General features: G+C 45.2%; 2 protein-coding genes across 13 annotated transcripts in view; one reads left to right on the top strand and one right to left on the bottom strand.

Moving 5' to 3' along the window:
* The window catches only part of LMAN2L (lectin, mannose binding 2 like), a 45,333-nt gene extending 29,111 nt beyond the window's left edge, over positions 1-16,222 (top strand). For 4 of the 6 annotated variants that reach the window (XM_043603270.1, XM_043603268.1, XM_043603266.1 and 1 more), the window contains 5 exons: positions 9,421-9,453; positions 10,527-10,688; positions 10,778-10,892; positions 14,086-14,205; positions 14,775-16,222. In XM_043603270.1, coding sequence (XP_043459205.1) covers positions 9,421-9,453; positions 10,527-10,688; positions 10,778-10,892; positions 14,086-14,205; positions 14,775-14,917 — 573 coding nt within the window. In that variant the 3' untranslated portion in view covers positions 14,918-16,222. The remainder of the gene's footprint in view (positions 1-9,420; positions 9,454-10,526; positions 10,689-10,777; positions 10,893-14,085; positions 14,206-14,774) is intronic. The other 2 variants (XM_043603267.1, XM_043603271.1) reach the window with 1 other exon arrangement.
* Positions 16,223-17,205: 983 nt separating this feature from the next.
* Positions 17,206-21,643, bottom strand: part of FER1L5 (fer-1 like family member 5) — a 60,350-nt gene continuing 55,912 nt past the window's right edge. For 3 of the 7 annotated variants that reach the window (XM_043603247.1, XM_043603246.1, XM_043603244.1), the window contains 10 exons: positions 21,322-21,470; positions 20,980-21,119; positions 19,717-19,805; positions 19,386-19,475; positions 19,045-19,186; positions 18,746-18,845; positions 18,478-18,671; positions 18,194-18,303; positions 17,738-17,882; positions 17,206-17,626 (listed from right to left, as the gene is read on the bottom strand). In XM_043603247.1, the coding sequence (XP_043459182.1) occupies positions 17,399-17,626; positions 17,738-17,882; positions 18,194-18,303; positions 18,478-18,671; positions 18,746-18,845; positions 19,045-19,186; positions 19,386-19,475; positions 19,717-19,805; positions 20,980-21,119; positions 21,322-21,470 (1,387 nt within the window). In that variant the 3' untranslated portion in view covers positions 17,206-17,398. Of the gene's footprint in view, positions 17,627-17,737; positions 17,883-18,193; positions 18,304-18,477; positions 18,672-18,745; positions 18,846-19,044; positions 19,187-19,385; positions 19,476-19,716; positions 19,806-20,309; positions 20,628-20,979; positions 21,120-21,321; positions 21,471-21,643 lie in introns of those variants that run through there. The other 4 variants (XM_043603245.1, XM_043603248.1, XM_043603249.1 and 1 more) reach the window with 4 other exon arrangements.

Raw genomic sequence — 21,643 nt, forward strand, 5'->3', positions numbered from 1 at the left:
TGGCTGCACCAGCTTGCATTCCCATGAAGTGTCCACTAGATTGTTAAGATGATGACACTCCCTACATCGGTCTCCAGATTTGACACTTGTCCTAGCTATCAAAAACCTAGTTGGCTTCATTACAGAAATTGACAAGGTGATCCTGAAATCAATATGGAGATTCAAGAGAACCAGAATAGCTAAAATAATGCTGATTAAGAAGAGCAAAGTTGGTAGGGCGCCTGGGTGGCTCAGTTAGTTAAGCGTCCAACTCTTGGTTTCGGCTCAGGTCATGATCTCACAGTTAGTGGGTTTGAGCCCCATACCAGGCTCTGTGCTAACAGCGCAGAGCCTGCTTGGGATCTCTTTCTCCCTCTCTCTCTCTCTCTCTCCCTCTCTCTGCCCCTCTCCAGCTTGCTATCTCTCTTTCAAAAAATAAATTAAAAAAACATTAACAAATTTTTTTTAACTTAAATGAGGTTGGAAGACTTACACTTCTTCATTTCAGAACTTCTCACAAAGCTGTGGTAATAAAGAGTGTGGTACCGGCATCAGGATAGACCTATAGATCAATGGAATAAAATTGAAAACCTAGAAATAAGCCATCACATTTGTGATCAGTTGATTTTTTTTTTAATGTTTATTTTTAGAGAGAGAGTGCGAGTAGGGGAGGGGCAAAGAGGGGACAGAAGATCCAAAGCGGGCTCTGTGCTGACAGCAGTAAGCCCGATGTGGGGCTCAAATTCACAAACCCTGAGATCGTGACCTAAGCCAAAGTTAGATGCTCAGCCAACTGAGCCACACAGGCGCCCCTATGATCAGTTGATTTTTGATTAAGCTATCACGACAATTCAATGGGGAAAGAACTACCTTGACCAAATGGTGCTAACTCAACTGGATATCCACATGCAAAATAATGAAATTGTCCTGTATCTTACACCATACACAAAATGTAATTCAAAATGAACTGAAAAACTGAATGTAAAAACTGAAACTATAAAACTCTCAGAAGAAAACATAGGGTTAATTCTTCATGACCTTAGATCAGGCAGTGGTTTTGTAGGTGTGACACCGAAAACAAAATTCACAAAAAAATAGATGAGTTGGACCTCATTAAAATTAAAAACTCATATTGTGGAAGATACTATCAAGAAAGTGAAAAGACAACCCACATAGTGGGAGAAAATAAATGAAAATCCTGTATCTGGTAAGGGACTTGTTCTTTAGATATTCTAGATATAGTTCAATAGTAAAAAAACAAAAAAACAAAACCTAATTAAAAAATGGCTGGGGTGCCTGGCTGGCTCAGTTGGTGAACCACATGACTCTTGATCTGGGGGTTGTGAATTTGAGCCCCATATTGGGTGTAGAGATTACTCAAAAATAAAATCTTTTGTTTTTAATGCTTTTATTTTGAGAGAGAGACAGACAGAGTGTGAGCTGGGAGGAACAGGGAGAAGAGGAAGACACCAAATCTGAAGCAGGCTCCAGGCTCTGAGCTGTCAGCATAGAGCCCAATCCAGAGCTTGAACCCACGAACCGTGAGATCATGACCTGAGCTGAAGTCAGACTCAACTGACTGAGCCACCCAGATGCCCCTGAGAATAAAATCTTAAAAAAAAAAAGGCCAAAGGACCCGAATAGGTATTTCCCCACAGAAGATATACAGAAGGTTGATAAACATATGAAAAAATGCTCAACATCATTAGCTACTAGGAACATACAAATCAAAACCAAATGAGATGCTACTTAACACCCACCCATGGCTATTTAGTCATAGCTAAAATAAAGACAGAGGATAACAAGTGCTGGCAAGGGTGTGGAATAATTGGAACTCTCATACATTGCTGGTGGGAATGTAAATGGGGCAGTTGTTTTGGAGAACAGTTGGGCAGTTCAAATGTCTAAATATAGAGTTTATATCATCCAGCAATTCCACTCCTAGGTGTATATACCCAAGAGAAATTGAAATCATGTCTGCACAAAAAGTTATATGAATGTTCATAGCAACATTGTTCATAATAGCCAAAAACAGTTACAACTCAATGTTTTATTAACTGATGAGTAAACAATATATATTCATACAATGGAATATCATTGAGCATTAAAAAAGAAATGAACCATTGATAGGTTCTCTAATGTGAATGACACTTGAATACATTATGCTAAGTGAAAGAAGCCAGTCACAAAAGACCACATATTGTATCATCCCATATATATGAAATGTTTAGAATAGGCAAATCTATAAAGATAGAAAGTAGATGAATGGTTGCCTGGCGGTAGGGGTGGGGAGTGACTGCTGGTGGACATGGGGTTTCTTTTTGGGGTGATGAAAATGTCCTAAAATTGATTGTGGTAATCATAACCTTAATTCTGTGAATGTACTAAAAGCCATTGAATTATAGTCTTTAGGTGAATTATGTGGTATATGAATTATATCCTAGTATCACTATTTTTAAAAAACATTGATTGAAACATGACCTGATCTTTTCTTGGCACTATGAAGTCATCAGCTGATGGTCATCAGTTTCTCATGAGAACCCAGATATTGGTGAAAAGTTGCAGGGAACTCAGTAGCAGTCTTGGAGCAGGAATGTCTTCCTTCAGTTGAAATTAGAGTATGATGACAAGAGGCTATCCTTGAATGAGAGCACAGAAGTGCAGTCCTTTGAGCCTTGGCCCTTATTCTTACTGGTGAGATTTGTATTTGGGTCTTACCCCAGGAGGCAGAAACAGCAGGTTAGAGAGTAGGAAGAAAAGCTCACTGCTCTTCCGAGATCACGCCAGCTTAGAAGTCTAGTTTGTCTAGTCTACGAGGTGTTTCTCATATTTTCTTAATGTGGTGACTGTTTTTTCTCTTTTGAAACTGGAAGAAAATTGATAATACAATGCCATCCATTTAAAAAACACATTCTTTCAAGTGATGAAGATACTGATCCCTCTTGGTCTGTCTGTTGTCAGAAAGAATCTTTGAATCAGTAAGGGAACTCCACAGCACCTTAAATTCTCTTGTTATCCTTCAGCTTGGATGTGACTTAGGTTTTTTTTTAGTCCTAGGTGAGGCAGTGTTTTCAAAGAGAGACTCCTTTGGAAACGGGGTCCAGGGAATTTTGGCAAGTTCCCTAGATGTGATTAAGCATCAAGGCTGAGCTACACTGAGAGCTAGTTTTCAAGAGAAGTAGAAATGTATGGCTTTCTACATACAATTTTGAATGAATGAAGAATTGAATGGAGGTGAGGAGAAGAGAATGTTTCTTTTTTGAGACAGTGAAAGAGGGAAAGAGGAAGAAGAAAGCAAGAACCAGTGGTCCAGAGGACACTTAGCTCTGGGTTAGTTCTTCACCTTTCTTTGGGTTTTGACAATATGATGCAAGTGGTAGGCCCATAGCAAGGTGCAGGAGATGTAGGATTTTGCCTATGTTTTTAGGAGTTTTATGGACTCCCCAAAGTAGAACTGTAGACAAGATCTAGAAAATTGATACCTCTTCTCATTAACAAGAAATAGTCACATACTATCAGAATGATGGGTAGCAGTGAAATTAAGGCATACACATTAGACGATATTCTAAATCTTGGCACTTGTAATGTGGGTAGGTGGGTTATAACTCAAGTGTTTTGGGTTTCGGGCATACCTCAAGTTTAAAGTTTCCTGATTTTAGGGCACCTGGGTGGCTCAGTCGGTTAAGTGTCCAACTCCTGATTTTGGCTCAGGTCATGAACTTACTGTTCGTGAGTTTAAGCCCAACATTGGGCTCTGTGCTGACAGTACAGAGCTTGCTTGAGATTCTCTACCTCCCTCTCTGTCTGCTCCTCCCCTGCTCACTGTCCCTCTCTCAAAATAACCAAACATTTAAAAAAAAAAGAGTTTCCCAATTCTAGAGCACTCTATTGAAGTCCTCAAGTTATGTTATTTGGGTTTATTCTAGTGGGGTCACAACTAAGATACATGGGATTAAAATGATTCCATGAGTTTAAGAGATAAGGATAATGTTCCAGGAATGTGAAGTTCTTCCAGGCAGGCAGTGGCTTGGAGGTGTCATGTTTCTGTGTCCTCCATTTAAGAAGCTTTGAGACTTGGGGATATAGTTAGTAGTATAGGTTAGTAATAGTTTGGGGGCAGTAGGGTAGGGACCTTCTCATGCTACCCAGTAATGTGAGAATTTCACTGGTCTTGTTACCCACTGAATAGGGTGATATTGCTGAGTTAACCAGTCACCTCTTCATCCAGATCCCTGTGTAAACAGTGAAGTAGATGAAGGACCTGAAGGACAGGTGACTTACAGCATTTTGAAAGTCTGAAAAGTGTTTATCTGTGGAAGTGGCAGTGTGTTCCACTAGTGACCGAGGGGAGGATCCAATAGGGATGTGGAAGGAGATGCTGTAGAAGAGGCATTTGTTTTTTTCTTATTTTTATATAAACGCTGATTTTTAAAAAATCAGAAAAGGCTAAAACAAAAAGCATGCAAACATCTTTGTAAAAAGAAAAACATTACATTATATTGAGCAGAGTGTGTGTCAGTGGGTTTTAATATAATGTGGTTTTATTTTTTTAAGTTTATTAATTTTTGAGAGAGAAGGAAAGAGAGAGCAGGAGAGGGGAAGAGAGAGAGAGAGAGGGAGAGAGAATCTCAGGCAGACTCCACACTGTAGCGTGTAGAGCTGGATGTAGGGCTCAAACCCACAAACCCCGAGATCATGACCTGAACTGATATCAAGAGTCGGATGCTTAACCAACTGAGCCACCCAGGTGCCCCAACATGGTTTTTTTTTCCTATTTTTTTTTTAATGTTTATTTACTTTAGAAACAGAGACAGAGCACAAGTGGGGGAGGGGGAGGGAGAGCCAGAGACAGAATCTGAAGCAGGCTCCAGGCTCTGAGCTGTCGGTGCAGAGCCTGATGCAGGGCTCAACCTCACGGACTGTGAGATCATGACCTGAGCTGAAGTCGGATGTTTAACCGACTGAGCCATCCAGGCACCCCTAGATTCAGATTAATCTTTAAAAATTTTTTATTTTGATAGAGTTTCAGACTTAGAGATAAGTTACAAGAACACAACAAAGAATTCAGGAATGTTCTTCACCTAGATTACCCCAAATAACGTTTCATTACATTTGCTTTGTCCTTTTCTTTTACCTTTCTGTGTGTGGGTGTGCATGCACTCATGCATGTGTGTATAGTTTTTTTCGGAACTATTTAAGAGTAAACTGCCTTCTGTCATGCTCTCTTAATCCTAAATACTTGTTTTTCCTACAAATGAGTTCTCTTACACAGCCACAGCACAGTGACTAAAATCAGGAACTTAGCAGTGATAACAGTACTATTTTTAATCTACTGACTTTACTCAACTTTCACCAATTGTCCCACTATGCCCTTTGTAACAAAAGAAAACCCCAGATTCTCTGTCATATTCAGTTGTCATCTCATTCCTTTTTTAAACTCTGGAAGCATCCTCTAATATTTCTGTGTTTCAAGGTATATTAGAGACCTAGGGTTTTTGTTGTTTTGTTTTTTGGTTTTTAACAGTATATACGGAAGCTCAGTGACTGAGCCAGTGTTCTGGGGCCAGACTATCTGGCTTCAAATTCTGGTTTTACTACTTACACAAGTTTTGTTACCAGTCAAATGGGGATACTAATCCCACCCCTTAAAGCTGTGGGGATTAAATAAATAGGTGCGTGTACATGACTGAGCACAGTGCGTCGCACAGAGGAAGTGTTCCAAAAGTGCTAGCTCTTTTCATTCATACCACTAACTGGCATTCTCAAGGAACATTGTGCAGACATCTTGGCAATAGTGGTTGTGGCTGTTTTCTCCCTCTCTTCCTCACCCTCTTTTTCTTCATGTCTATGTTCCAGAGAGCAAACTTGGCCAGCTTACCCAACTGCATGATGCCTCAGATTGGAAAAAATTGCTCTAAGAGAGCGGCTCCTAAAGGTTCATGAACTCATATTGGTTGGTAACAAGTTTCACTGATCTAACAAATAGGAACAGTGAAATGAATTTTCATAAATGCTAAATTGTTTATTGTGAAAATATATAGTTCTTTTTTTTTAACTTTTTACATTAAAAAAAAATTTTTATGTTTATTTTTGAGAGACAGTGTGAGTGGGAGAGAGGTAGAAAGAGAGGGAGACACAGAATGCCAAGCAGGCTCCAGGCTCTGAGCTGTCAGCACAGAGCCCAACGCAGGGCTCGAACTCGAAAACCGTGAGATCATGACCTGAGCCAAAGTCGGTCACTCAACTGACTGAGCCCCCAGGCGCCCCTTTTGGTGTTCTTTTCAAAATATTTATTATAGATGGTTGTTCTATTTTAATATTTAGTAGGTCAGAAAAGGCAAACCCATTAATCCCCAAGATATTTTTGGAGATTTTACTGGTGTGTGGCAGCTAATGGCCTTCTGTAGAAGATGCATATTTGGCTTTGTGCTTATTTAATTAATTAATTTATTTAAAAACTTATTTATTTATTTATTTTGAGAGAGTGGGTGTGCACAAGATCTAGGAAGGGGCAGAGGGAAAGGAAGAGTGAGAATCCCATGCGGGTTCCCTGCTGTCAGTGCAGAGCCAGACGTGAGGCTCGATCTCACAAACTATGAGATCATGCGTGACCTGAGCTGAAATCAAGAGTCAGCTGCTTAAAAAAAAAAAAAAAAAAGTCAGCCGTTTAACCAGCTGAGCCACCCAGGTGTCCCTGGCTTTGTGCTTATATATGAGCACCTGTGAATAGTGTTTCTGTCTAGAAATTCATTAGTCTTTGATTAAATGAATGTTTATTGACTCCCTCCTGAATGCCAGACACTGTACTAAATGCTTTACATACCTCGTTGTATCTTCACGATCAGCCCTGTGAGCTCTGTGTTATTCTGCCTGCTTACAGGGAGGAAATGGAATCTCAAAGAGCTAATGTAATCCACCCAAGGTTATACAGCCCTGAGTGGCATAATAACTGCAGTTAGAACCCAGGTCTCCCTGATTTCAGAGGCCGTGTGGGCACCTTTTTCTGTCTAGTGGTTTACACTACTTGTGTGCTTGGGATCTGTGGAGTTTTAGCATAGGATCCATAAATCCACAAGTTCATGGGTCTCCCTTCAGTCAAGGTAGGCTGAAGGTACAATTACCATGTAGAGGGTTCTTTTTTTTTTTTTTTTGAAGTGTCCTCGTAGTACAAAAATTTGGAAATATTCCTTCACCCTACAGTCAATAATCATTTGGATGATAGGTAGGAGTGCCTAATTTTTAGTGACTCTTAAATTAGGAATGAAACTACCACCCTGCTTGAGTCCGAGTGATTCTTCAGCCTTTGGTTCTTGCTATATATAGGCTGCTTTCCAAGGAAAGAAAATGAGCTGCTGTGTGAAATTAGTGGCTTCCCAAGGAACACTTAAGAACTCCTGACTGGGCATGGAAAATAAGAGGGCATTTAAAGACTTACTACTAGTATGAGGTGAAAAGTTCAAGGCCGTGTCACGAGTTGCTGAAGTAGACAGATTCTGGCTCCAAAGGTGTGGGGCGCTGTGTCTGGTGCAGTGTTTCTTAAACTTGGTTGTATATCACAACTGTCTGTGGTGCTTTTTGAAAAATACATAAGCCTGTGCCCCCCTCTAGACCTATAACTGAGACTCTTTGAGAGCCCCACATGTATGTGCAACTGGAAAACTCCCGCAGGTGATGCTGGGGGCCAGCCTCCCTCTGGCTATTCCTGGATAATCGGATGCCTCACCAGCCTTGGGAAGAGGAAGGCTGCTGTCGGTTAAGGACAGTTGTCTGAGGCACCCTTTTGAAAGGTGCAACATAAACTTCTGATCATGCGTACTAGGGTCGATAAATGGGCTACCCAGGGCATTGTTACTCCCTTTTCCCTAATTGTTCACTGAAGTGATGAGCGTTCTTGTCAGAAGCCCGTTTCTGTACTCTGCTTGACAACATACTCATAATTCCCTTGTTCCAAATGATAGATGTAGAAGACTAGTTTGGGGAATTTAGTCATCCACTAATTGATTTTGTACCTTTCTGTAGTCCTGTGCATATTCCACCAGTGGCATAAGAGCAGAGCAGTGGGGGGCTTACCCTACGGTCCTCACTGTGGCTTCCAAGGCCCAGTGTGATCTGGCTTGTGCCTCAGCTCACACTCACCTCTCCCTCACTGGCTGCGTCTCAGACACTGGTGTCTTCTAGTCGCCAAATATGCCAACCTCATGCTTCTTACACCTACAGATCTTTTGGTGGCTCTAATGACTAGGGCCTCAGCTCAGATGTTGTCTCCTCAGAGAGCTATTCCCTCAGTAGCCTATCTTGTTACCTCTTTTATTTTTCATCATAGCATTATCCCTCTCTGAAATAATTTTTTTAAAAAGTTTTATTTAAATAATCTTCTACACCCAACCTTTGGGCTCAAACTCACGACCCCGAGATCATGAGTTGCGTGCTTCTTTTCCAACTGAGCCAGCCAGGTACCCCTCTCTCTGAAATAATTTTATTTGCTTGTTTATTGTTTGTCTCTTCTACTCTGTGTCCGCTCTGTGACAGCAGATACCAGTCTGTCTGGTTTTCCATTGAACCCCAGTATCTGGAACAGTGCCTAGCTCCTAATAGGTGCTCACTAAGTGTTAGAGGAAGAAATGCTTCGGGCTCTACACCCTCACACATCCTTCCCGTAGGGCAGGCCTGGCCTGAGCTTGTGTATATACCTCTTGTTGCTTCTAGCTTAGAACCGTAGCAGTTTTCTAGAGCAAAGCTGAATACCCTCAAGCCTCGGGGTTTTTCTAAATCTACCATGCCACCATGCTTCCATGGAGCTTCTTCCTTACCCACATGTTGTAGGTTAGAATGACAAAGCTATTTGGAAAATATATGTCCATAAAGCTCACTTAGAGGGTAGATGATCCCTTTGGATTAGAGTTAACTTCATTGTTTCTCAAGTGGTAGGATTTTTGTCTTTTGGGCAACAGCTGTATCCTGAGATTCTGGGTAGTAAAGGCCATCTTGAATTCGAAAGAAGTTAGCCCTATTTGTCAGTCCTGTCTCTCCCCTTCTTATAGAAATACTGTCTTCTGGATACAGACAAAACATGTGGCCTGGCCTTCTGACTCAGAGACATAAGTGGGGCCTTCTGGCATAATGTAGTGCTGTGTGTTTATATTATAAAGTTTCTGAAAGCCTCAGACGAATTCCTAGTGGGCCCCTTTGGGATTGATACTAACAGACCCTCTCCTTAGAAAACAAACAAGCCTCTATGCACAGTTTTGCCCACAATTTTGAGGGGTGTAAGGACTTGCTAAATGCCCTCCACAGACCCTACATTTCTGTTTGGGGATTTAGATTGGTTTGCTCATCCACCACAGCTGGGTCAAAGCTCTTCCATGGCTGTTTCTTTCTGACCTGGTCTCCTGTCTTCTGTGTCCTCTCTCATTTTTATAATAACCTGCTGGACCCTCTCAGGCCCAGAAGAGGCGATATTCTCCAGGAGTCCAGGTACTCAGTCTTGACCCACCATGGCCATCCCTTATTCCCTGCGTGTCCATCCACCATTTGCCCCTGTTCACACCCGTGTGGCTGTTGTCTTGAGTCACCATTCTCTGATTTTGACTGCATCTCCACCTTGCATGTTGACTGTTGAGGGCAATGAGGAAGTCACCAAAGAAGTGGCATGTGTCATGTGTCATGTTTCCTCTCCTTTCATCACCCTGCCTCTGCACTGCCTCAGCACTGGGCTGGTTCTTAAATAGTTAGGGCATCATTTTTGAGGAAGCATTCCCTCCTACAACTCTACTGGAGAGAGAGAAAGCCTCTGAAGTTGGTGGGAAATGGGTAGTGGGAGTGGGAGGGTATTGCTGGCAGAAGTTATGTGTAGGTGAAGCTGAAGTGGGCTGGAAGGTCTTTCAACTATGAACAGTTGTGGCTGGAGAACACCATCTGGCAGCCTGGTTCTGGCAGTGCTGTTTCTGAGTCCTAATCCACATGGCATCCATCATATGCTTATAGGATTTGAGAATTTGAAAGGAGCTATCCAGAATGGAAAGGTTTTCCTGATCAAACAGGTATTTTCAGAGTATCTGCTATATGCAAAATGCTTACCCTGGGGATGAGTAGGGGTGGGTGAAGGGGGTTTGGGAGGGATGGAAGGTGGAGACACATAAGGAAGTATAAGTGATTTTTTTCTTCAAGGAGTTTACATGGAAGTTGGGGAGATAGGTATATATACATAAAAAGAAAACCACCAGTCCTGAGTCATGTGTAAATGCCAAATAGGGATCTCTGGAAGGATTCAAGTCAAGACTCCAGAGGGGCCATTTCAGACCCACCCCACATTAGTAGCAAGGAGATTCCTGAAGTCAAGTACAGAGTTCAGTTGCTTCCTGGGCTACTATCCTTTGAGTGACCATCTGAGAGTGGGTTTTAGGGAGCCGCTAATGATGAGGCAGAATGGTCATCTGGTCTGCTGGAAAGGGCTCAGCTTGTATGTGTGCAATTCTGTTGCTATTTGTACAGGCATTCCTAAGAGTACTTCCTTACTGTCCTCTGCTTTTCCTTCCCTGCTTTCCCAGCGGGTATTCCCTTACATCTCAGCCATGGTGAACAATGGCTCCCTCAGCTATGATCATGAGCGGGATGGGCGGCCTACAGAGCTGGGGGGCTGTACAGCCATTGTCCGCAATCTGCATTATGACACCTTCCTTGTGATTCGCTATGTCAAGAGGCATCTGACGGTGAGTCCTTGTTTTCTGGACCAGTTGGTGGTATGGTCTGCCTTGCACCTGCTTTCATGGCCCTGATTTATCTCTTCTTTTTATTCTAGATAATGATGGACATCGATGGCAAGCATGAGTGGAGGGACTGCATTGAGGTGCCAGGGGTTCGTTTGCCCCGGGGCTACTACTTTGGTACCTCCTCCATCACTGGAGATCTCTCGGGTATTGCCCCATGTACTCTTTATTTGTCCTGAGTGAGGTCATGTCTCGATAGCCAGGCCTTGGTGAGGCTTCTCAGAGGGGAAAGCCAGACAAGCACAACTGTGGGAAGCAAGTACCCAGGAAATGCCTCTCTTCTGACATTTTTGTATCCTTAACCCCCCTCCTGCCCCCCCGCCACCCCTCCCAGGCCTACCTTATCCTAGTCCAGTTGGCTCTAGGAGATGGTTGGTGCTAATGCAAAGTAGTATTTGCCTCTTCATCAGGCCTGTGTTTTGAGTTCTGTACTTTGATATCTCTGGTGCCCCTTCTCTTAACAAAGCTTTTCCTTGAATTCCTTGACTCTGCCTTCCCTTTTCGAACTCATCCCCAGATCTTCCTTTGTGCTCAGACTTCTGAATGTGTCCTGTGCACAGGTGCTTCTGTTTCCAGGCCATCCACTGCTCTGCCACCCTGTAATCAGACCTCCCATGCATCTCGGTCAAGCCATTAGCACTACTCTTCTCAAACCTGCTTCGTCCTTGCCATACCATGGTACTCTGTTCTCAGTCGCCATTCTTTGTCCTCTCTTCAGCTGGTTTGACCAGTTACTCTGAAACTCCAGCTGTTCTTGATTTATGTGGCATTAATAGTACCTGGTTCTTTTACTTTTCTATCTCTGGATTTTCTTCCTACTTGTTCTCAACTTGTAACTTCCTCTTATATGTTTGTTCTCTCCCTTGGCTTGAGCCTTAATCATAACTTCTTTTGAGAAGAGGTGAGGCACTGAATTTTGGGGGTTTTTTACTAGTATAATGCATTATGAATAAAGCTAGTGTGAAGTAGAGTAATTTTTATCCTAAGGAGTTCTTTGCTCTAGATGTTTAGTGATAATGCCTATATTAACAAGTCTCTGTTCTCTGCCTGTGGGATATCCCTAAATACAAATTATGTCTTTCTCTTAAGGTCTTTCTTGTTGACATCTTCTTACTTGTCATGCAGTGAATTGTTGAAAATGGATGAGAAAGGACACATTTCAGTACCCCCAGCCTTTGATGCCCCTACATTGTGAGGAGCATTGGCCCATCTTTTTATCGTTTCATGGCTTAAACTCATTCCTGACAGCAAAAACATTTTTCTAATTGAAGGCAAATCTAGTTTTTTCCTCTCTGGGAGTCTGCTAAAGATAGGAATCTAAGCAGCTGTAAATGCCACCTTAATAATAGAAATGGCCCTCTTCCTTCTTCAGGAAGGGAGGGAGGGTGGGATACCTGGAGCTGGGGCAGCCATCTTGCCACCAGCTGGGAGATGAAGATCACAGAAGAGGGCAGAGTGGAGAGAATCACAGAGAAATGGTGCACCAGGCTTCCTGGTGTACCATGCCTGGACCATACAGAGTTGCAATTGGAATAATCCTAGTATGTGAGACATTGATGGATTTTCCCCCATATACAAAAATTCTAAATTTCTTGGTTCAAAGGATGTCATCTAGGTGTGAGGAAGAAAAAAGTGGGAACATGATATGGTTTCTTTCTTCTGCCAGAAGTCAAGGCAAAATGTGCTGAGAAGACACAAGTTGGGAGTTTGGGGAAGGAATGGTTGAGGGGTCCCCAAATTATCACCCCAAAGTGGAGTTCCTCAGCTGGAAGCAGAGAGGGCAGAGAGTACCCTATGCAAATATATTTCTCTTGTGTTACATTATGAGGATCAGAGTTTCCTTTGGGCCCAACACACATGTCAGAAGTCAACCAGAATAATGATCTAGATCAACACTGTCCAGTATAGTAGCAACAAGTTACAGGTGGCTACTGGACACTTGAAATAGGGCGATTCCAAACTGACATGTGCTATAAATGTAGGATACACACTAGACTTCAAAGACTTAGAAAATGAACGTAATGTCATCAACAATTTTTCTATCATTTGCATGTAGAAATGATAGTTTTTTGGATATATTGGGTTAAATAAAATATATGTTAAAATGAGAAAAAAAAAAAAAAGGGAAATGGCAAGAAGTCCAGTCTCCAAACCAACCCTAATAGCCATGAGCACCCCTAGCATTCAGATTTGTGGTCTCTTAATACCAATTCATGCTAAAAGCAAAGAACAAGAGCTTCTTGGAGAAATGGCTGATGCCAGGGCTGAGGCAGGAAATGGATAAACTGGGAACCTCCCAGGAAAGCAATAAAGAATCAGACATTTCTGGGTTCATGCAAAAGGACTCAAAAGCCAACTCGAATAGTCTCTCACTGGAGAAAGATAGGTCACATTGAGCACCTATAACATTGTACAAGTTCAGTGTATTGAAACACATCAAATATGTTTGAATCTATGAGTTTATTAATGATACTTTTTTTTAAGTTTATATATTTGTTTTGAGAGAGAGAGGGAGAATGGGAGGAGCAGAGAGAGATCCCAAATAGCCTCTGCACTGTCAGTACAGAGCCTGATGCAGGGATTGAAATCAGGAACTGAGAGATCATGACTTGAGCCGAGACCAAGAGTCAGATGCTTAAATGACTGAGCCATCCAGGTGCCCCCATTATTAATGATACTTTAAAAAGAGAGGAAAAAAAGGAGCCCTTAATTGCTTGATCCTTTCTCTTGTAATTATTAGTGAGATTCAGAGTCACAGTTATAAGGAGCTGCAGAGAATTAGGCCTAGTCCAGAAGGGAACTGTGTGCCATGCCAGTAGCTATGCTCTGCTTGTGACCTAGTAATCAGCTGCCACAAGGCCCTTTCCTGTCTTGCGTGTGTGTGTCTGCATGGAAGGGAAGCTATAGTGCTGTGTCTTCCCTCACTGTACTACAAGGCTTCACATATGATATGGGCTTTCATTCTTGCATTATGTGTAAGTTTTAAAGTTATATAGGTAATGTATGCTTGTTGATAAAAACTTTAAATCCTGAGTAATACAGAATATTCTCTCTGTTCCCTATTCTTGATTTTAGATGAGAAAACAGGTTCCAACCATTTTTCTCAATCACTGCTAGTGGGATGCCTGGCTTGCTCAGTCAGTAGAGCATCTGACACTTCATCTCCGTGTTGTGAGTTCAAGCCCCATGTTGCATGGAGAGATTACTTAAAAAATAAGTAAATTTCGAAAAACAACAAAGTCATTGCTAGTTAGCTGTGGATCAGAAGCTTGAACCAAGAAAGTCCCAAGATACCTCTGTTTGAGGTGGTTTGGGTCCTCCTTGTGCTTTTCTCCTTTAGATAATCATGATGTCATTTCCCTGAAGTTGTTTGAGCTGACAGTGGAGAGAACCCCAGAAGAGGAGAAACTGCATCGAGATGTGTTCCTGCCCTCAGTGGACAACATGAAGCTGCCTGAGGGTGAGCACAGGGGATCCTGGGAAGCAGTCCCGTGGTCAAAGGGAGGTCACCGTGCCTGGAAGGTCTAGGGTGACTTGCACCTGCAGCTTGTGGGGCTGTCTCCTTTCTGTGCTCTTCCACTAAACAACATGGAGCAGGCGCTCCTTCCATTCCACTTGTCTCTGTGTTACTGATGAGCAGGGTTGCTCAGTTTGTTTGTTGTTTTTTATGTTTATTTTTATTTTTGAGAGAGAGAGAGCGAGAGAGAGACCGAGCACAAGTGGGGGAGGGGCAGACAGAGAGGGAGACACAGAATCCAAAGCAAGCTCCAGGCTCTGAGCTGTCAGCACAGAGCCAGACATGGGGCTCGAACCCACGGACTACGAGATCATAACCTGAGCTGAAGTCAGACGCTCAATCGACTAAGCCACCCAGGCGCCCCAGGGCTGCTCAGTTTTTAAATTGAGGCATCCTGAAAGGGAGAGTCTATCATTTCTGGCTCCCAGAAATGGGTGTCAAGCTGGAGACTCTGTATCTTCCCAGCTGGGTGGGCTCCCTGATTCTGACTTGCTTCTCTCTTGCTTCCTCAGTGACCGCCCCATTGCCGCCCCTGAGTGGCCTGGCCCTCTTCCTCATCGTCTTCTTCTCGCTGGTGTTTTCCGTATTTGCCATTGTCATTGGTATCATACTCTACAACAAATGGCAGGAACAGAGCCGAAAGCGTTTCTACTGAGCCGTCCTGCTACTGCCGCCCCTGTGGCTGTCACTATGAGGTGTGGGAGGAGCAGGCACTGGCCTGAGCATATAGCCTGGCAGGCCTTCTCTAGTCTCCAACAGCTGGTCAGGGACTCTGTTCTGTCACTGGAACTTTGAATGCAGGGACACTGCATTACCATGGTAATCCATGGGGACATCTGACTCTGGTTCAGGAAGCCCACCTACCCCAGGGCAGTGCTGCTGTGACGTGCCTTTCCCTGCAGTCCTTCCACTTGGGAGCTAAGAGGATAGAGAGAATTTATGCGGTTATGGTACTAAAATCACAGAAAAGAATTTCATAGCTCAGGCTGCCTTGTTGTTGGACTCAGAGGACCCTTGTACTTCATTTTTAAATCTGCAAAGAATACAACACTGATAACTCCCCAGACCTTCAGGCTTCCATTCATTGCTTTTCATCCAAGCCTCTGTCCACTTGAGGAACTTTCGTTAGAAATCTGGATGGAAACTTCTTCCCTGCGTTGCCTTCTCCCTCCGTTCATCGCTCTCTCCAAATGCAGCCTGAGCTGGAAGAGACATCTGGATGCCTGTCTTTTGGAGCCTGGGGCTGCAGAACAAACTTAGGTTTTGCTGACCCTCATTAGGTGGCCATAGGGAAAGGGCTTTTTGCTTTGGCTCACTGCTCTAGTGATTGTTCTTTAGCGTGAAACTTGGCTCTCTTGGTTTGTGACTTTCCCAGTTGGTTTCTTTAGGCCCTCAGTCAGGTTTGACACACTTGGTGTGCAAGTCAAGAGAAACTTGGAAGACTTCATGGATGTAATAGGAGTAACTGTGAAACTGCCCAGCTCCATGTTTTGACACCAAAAGCAACATTTGCCATGTGGAGATGTTTCTGGACTCTGGAGCCTACATGTTTTGTGTTTATCATGATTTTTGGAATCCCACTTTGAGTGTTCAAAATGTAAGGAAGCTTTCTTTTTATAGCCTCGGCTTGGATACTCCCCAAAGAGGAAACTTGGCTTCTTTTTCTTAATGGATAAGAAACTGTTGCTGAACTCCTGTTGCAAATCTGGGAGCAATAGACCCTGGTCATCTGTGCCTGGAAGGGTTCATTGTCATTAAGTGACAGAGGCTGAGTGTCATCCACTGTGGGTCAATCCTTGTTCCACTGCCTTATCTGACAAGGGGTCAAGTGCTGCTCACCTGTCTGCCCTGTGGTTAAATTGGCCAATAGGCCAGTCTCCCTGGAGGGCCTGGAGCTCTGAGCCCTCCTAGCCATGTACTTCCGTAGCCTAAGGGAAATTCTTAAAATGACTGATGGAAATCAAACAGTGTCCTTCCTTTGAGGGGTAGGTTTGGGGGAAGGTCTAGGCCTTCTTCTGAGCCCCAAGCCTGTCAACCCTTGCCCTGTCTTCTTTTGGGTTGGGAAAACCCTCAGCTCAGTCCGGAAGGAAAGGAGGGCACCTTGGCTGCATATAAGTTTCTGTCCCTCCCATGTGCGTAAGTGAGCATCACAGGCCACAGTGCTCTCCTGTAGGTGGGAGTAAAATGGGGTCCTCCTAAGACCTTCCCCACAAGAGCAGAGCAGCTCCAGGATTGGGTGCCAGAGCACAAACTGTGACCTGGAGCTTGGCCTTAGCACCACTTGGAACTGACAAAGCAAACGGCTCTTTTGTCTTTTTTGAGCTCAGGGGGAGATTGGCTAGACCCCTGTGGTGGGAGGACCTAGGTGAGCTCTTGAGATAGCCCAGGCAGTGGTGTGGGAGGAAGGGGTCTCATCATGGGGGAGGGTGTGTGTGTGAGATGAGTTTTTTATGTTTCCCCACTCACGGGCTCCTTGAGGGTTTTTAAACAGGATGGGGAAGACATGAAATGCAGTCCCCACCCAGCGTAGGGCCAGCCTTTGAGATATGTGTGATGCAAGGAAACTGTCTAACCTAGCATGGCAGGTCATGCCCTAGCTCTTGCTTTTTGTTCTTAGAAATAAATATTTCCCATTGTGAATGGGACCAAATACTGTTCTGGGCTCCATAGCCCTAGAGGAGGGAGATGCCTGGTCTGTGGCATGGCTCTTTTGTGCATGTACCGTAGGGGTGGGAACAGTGATTTTGGCAAGCTGCTTACCCCACGTGAGCCATTTCTCTCCTCACAGTCCCCCTTTCTCTTGGTTGCCCTCTGACTTCAGAGCCTCTTGGAGAGGAGGAGACCCTGAAGACTAGAGGTGGTGTATAAAAAGGACACTGTTCCCCGTCCTTGTGAGTCTTGCTTTTCGTGTTGTCTTCAACCCCCAAAATTATAAGGTGACTCTCTGTGACAAAACTTGTTTACTTCAGTGGGAAAATGACAACTCTGTCCTTGTTGGAAGTGGTTTCTGAACAGAATGGCCAGAATATCCTTAGCCCCTTGCATATGTCCTAGAAGATAGAAATGAGAGATTGGTAGGAAGCCCAAGGGTAAGGCTGGTGATGGGCAGGAGAAAAGCCAAGCAGACCTGGGCCAATTAGTCTTGCAGGGCTGGAAGTTCTGGAAAAATGTCTTGCAGGTGATTCATAGGTCCCTGGAGGAATTTCAGCTCATGGTCTGCTGCAGGATTTAGGTTCAGATGCTGGCCCGTGAGGACAGAAGGGTTGGCAATGCGGGTGTTCGGTGGATTGATGACATTGCTATATATTTTAAGGGGAGCACTCAGCCGAAGTCCAGGTTTGATCCAGTTCATGGCCAAGTAATGCTAGAGAGAAAAGGCAACTGTTAGCCTGAGGTAGTGACCTGAGGCTGTCTCTTCAGAGTCATCCCAAGAGCAACTAGTGCCTTTGTCCCTGTCCCCACGATTGTCACTCACCGGGGCTGAATAGATAAAGTTGAACAGCAGAAGTGCTATAATAAATATGATTGCAGCAGCTATGATTTTAAAGTGGTAGCGTTTCCAGAAAACGTGACACAAGGTTGTAACAGGTATCCGAAATAAGAACGAGGTGTTGGGTCGTCTGTCCATAAGCAGAGATGTCAGAAGATGGAAGGCAGAGAGAACCGTCAGGTCAAGTAATCTGGACCCAAGAGCTTTCTTTTTTAAAACAACTTCTGCTTACTTGTGTGTCCCCAGCCCCCCATTTCCCCTTCACTAAGGCTGTTCTCTCCTGATTGTAGCTGAGCCCTGAGCCGGGATGCTAGGAAGTAATTAACCTCTCTCCACTTATAGGCCCAATGTTTACCACTCTATTCAAATTGCCGGGCCTAGCAGCTCAGCTTTGTGAATGAGGAAGAAAGATTTTGTGCCTTTGTCCCACAGGACCCTTACAGGGGAGGATGAAGTGTAGGGTACTGGTTGGGTTCTGAGTGGCCTCGCCCTGCTGGCTTGATTAGGGCTTCCTTCTCTGACAGAATCTCCAGCGTCATCTTCACTTTACCCTAGAAACACCATAGGTGGTGGGAGGCTGAGTTCATTACAACAGGTGTGAGAATAGTTTAAGACCCCTTCCCATAGAAAGGAAAAGGGATTTAGCAAAGGTCCCCAGAAGTCTGTTAGAGCCAAGTTACGTGGCATAGTAGTCCTATGCAATAGACACCTTCCCCAGCTCCTACCGACAAGCGCCATTTGCCACCATCGAGGACCTGGCAAGGCCACCAGCCCGTTACAGTCTTCTTCTTGAAGAGGGAGACGTGCTTATACTGGAGGAAGTAAGGCCACTTGGAATCTGTATCCATCATCCTGATGGAGCACATATTGGCGTGCCGGGCTGGTAGAGGCATGTCAGATAAATCCAGCTCCAGGACCCCTGAGCCCAGAGAAATGCTGTCAGCAAGAAGGAGCTCCCTGTCCTGTGGTCATGGACCCTATTCCAGATCTCACCTAGGAAGTCATCAGCGGAGAAGATGTCGTTGTCCCAGATCTGGATGATGAGCCGGGCTGGGAACTTCATCACTGTGGGGTCCAGGCTCCATATGTAGTCCTGGAGGGTGACAGAAGAGCGTATTCCTGGCCTGTCTCCCTTGAGATTGCCCTTGGCCCCCTTAGTAGCCCACTACCCAGCAGTGATAGACTCTCAGAGAAGTTTCTGCCTGAGGCCACATTCCAAGTGTTCAGCTTATAGTTCTCTGAGGAAGCGGGAGAGGGAGCACAGCCCCCACCCCCACTCCCAGTTCTGTTACCTTCTGGCTCTGGACACACATATGCTCAGCTGCCAGGTAGTCCATGGTGAAGATGAACCGCCAGTTGAAGTCACTCTTCCCAGTGAGGGAGTAGTAGTGGATATCTGTCTTCTGCATGTCCTTCTCTAGCCCGAATAGCCACCTGGGGCGAAAGTCATTTCACCTGGGGTTCACATGTATTTTCCCCCTCCCCTTCCCCTTGTGGGAAGCACTGCTCAACAGACACCAGGCACGGGTGGGAGTGGAGAGATGTGGCCCCAGAATTGGGGGTGGGAGGCATAGGGATGATACAACTGGGGAACTCTGAGGGAACACTGCTGGAGCCCTGCCATCTTTCTCACCCTTTGACATAGATGTCGCTTATCTCGCCAGATAGACTTTTCCCCAGGTCCATTTGGGCAGTTTTCCAAATGATGCAGCGCAGCTCATACCTGCAGCCACTGTAGTCTGAGGCTTTGCTGAGGAATACCTCCCCAACTTGGTGCAGGAAGACAGGCCTGGGAGGCTGCCCTCCATGCCCACACCAGGCACGCCACATTTGGGAGGATGCAGGGGAAGGAAGCTCCCAGGACTCCCAAGAGAAGGAAGGAATTTGCTGTTCCTTAGTGTGTGAGCACACCCATGTTCCGTGCCCTGGGAAGTACAGTGACGGGGATGAGGTAGGTCACTTACCTCTTAGGCTTTCTGGGCTTGATGTTGACTGGGGGGCCAGGAGGCCCAAGCTTCTTGGGAAAGATGTCCACCCACATTTGCACCTTTCCCTAGAGTGGAGATGGATTAGCTGGCTGGGGGTTGCCAGCCTCTGTTCTGAGCATGCTGTGGCCTGGGAGCCCTGTCCCAGGTTCTGGGGTCTGTGGAGGCTGTGTCCCCACCATAGGAGGGTGGGGTAAGGAGATGGAATGGACTTCAGACAGGAAGTCTGGCAACTCCCCACCAGATTCCCTTTTCTCATTTTGGCTGGAAGAATGGTGCAGAGTAAGGCTGGTAGTGTATGATGGCTTCAAGGCTGATGGCCACAGCGGGTTATCACTTGTGACTGGGGGTTAATGCTGTTGAGCAGGCTGTGCTCCTCAGCCTCTCTGGACAGAGCACCACAGTGGGGTTGGGGCTTCATTTATTAACCAGCTTAGTGGCCCCAAGAAAGAGCAAACTAGATGGTCAGTCCAAGTGTCCAGGTTGCTTTATGTTGTGTAAGCATATTGTAAGGGTATGCAGCTGTCCACCAAGCATAGAGGTCTGTCTTAAGAAGGGAGGGATGAAAATGGTGAGAAAAAGGAAGAGAAAAAACTAAAAGAGTAGAACTACTAACACTGGAAGGTATAGACAAATATATTCTTTCAAATTGACCTCATTTTATTCTTTTGAAGTTGACCCCATTTAAGAAAACAGGTTTAATGAGAATGGTTTATAAAAAGTGCTCAGCAGAGAACTTTGTGTCTGGAATGTGGTATCAGCTTGAGAAATTTGGAGAATGAGATGAGCTGTTCTGGTGGCTGGAGGGTAGAGGGTGGATGATAATTAGGGTGCCCATGGGGATTTTTATTCCTTCTGTTTGGGGTTCCTTGCCATGGAGAAAACACAGCCTGCAATTAACAGGTAAACCAGGGTTGTAATGTCTGCACATCTGACCCCAGGTGCTACCTCCCCACCCTCCCTCAGGAGAGACTAAAGCAGCATAGGCACTGGCTGGTAAGGTTGCGCCTTACCGCTTCTACCAACTGATGTACGGCCTAGGTTTCTTGTAGACGACTTTTCCTGCTCCGAATTTCTCCATTCTGAGTGACATCATTGGAACTTCTCACTTCTAACAGAACATGCTTGTCTTTTGTGCGCATGCATCTGTGAATGCTTGGCCTCCCCTTCCCCTCTCGTCATGGCTATGTCCTGGATGGATGGGCTCCCTGGTCTCCCGATCCAGCCCCTCGAGTCTCATACCTGGTCGATGCCTGGCTGGCTGTCGCTGTATAGTGTGCGGGTCTCCACATGCTCAGGGACTAGCCCCTGGGTGTGCAGGAGGTACAGTGCAAGGCGTTCTTTCTTAGGTCCCAAATAACGAACAGTAGGGGGCTTGGGCTCTAGATGGAAGGAGGTGGAAGGGGAGGGGATCACGAGGTTGTTAGCTTTCCTGTCTCCCAGGCAGGTGCGCCCCCTTCCCTACCCCAGCCTGGACAGTGGCCATGGTTGCCCTCCACAAGAGGAAAGGGCAAAATGGGGCAGGTGCCCTCTCGTTTCAGAGGCCTGTCTCTGTGCCTTCCAGCAGCGTGCTGTACTTCTCACCAAAGCTTTGCAGTCTGAATTGTTTCCCATTGTAAAAAACAGAGTCCTCCTCAGGATTGAACAGAGGCGGAGGCAGCCCTTTCTGTTTGGCATGGCGTTCCAAGAGGAAGCTTGGGTGCATTTGATCCCGCCACCTAAAGGGCCCTGACCTGTGAGGTTAAGGGAGAGGAACAAGTGGGGAGGTTTGGGTCCTGGAGAACATTCTGCTTTGAACTGCAGGATGAGCAGTGGTGGGGGCATGGGTGGAGCCTGGTTCCCCAGCCTGGGATGCAACCTCTGCAAAGGGAACTGGGGGCTCCCTCCTCCACCCCTCCCCTATTCT

Source organism: Prionailurus bengalensis, chromosome A3 (genome assembly GCF_016509475.1).
Source record: "Prionailurus bengalensis isolate Pbe53 chromosome A3, Fcat_Pben_1.1_paternal_pri, whole genome shotgun sequence".
NCBI lineage: Eukaryota > Metazoa > Chordata > Mammalia > Carnivora > Felidae > Prionailurus > Prionailurus bengalensis.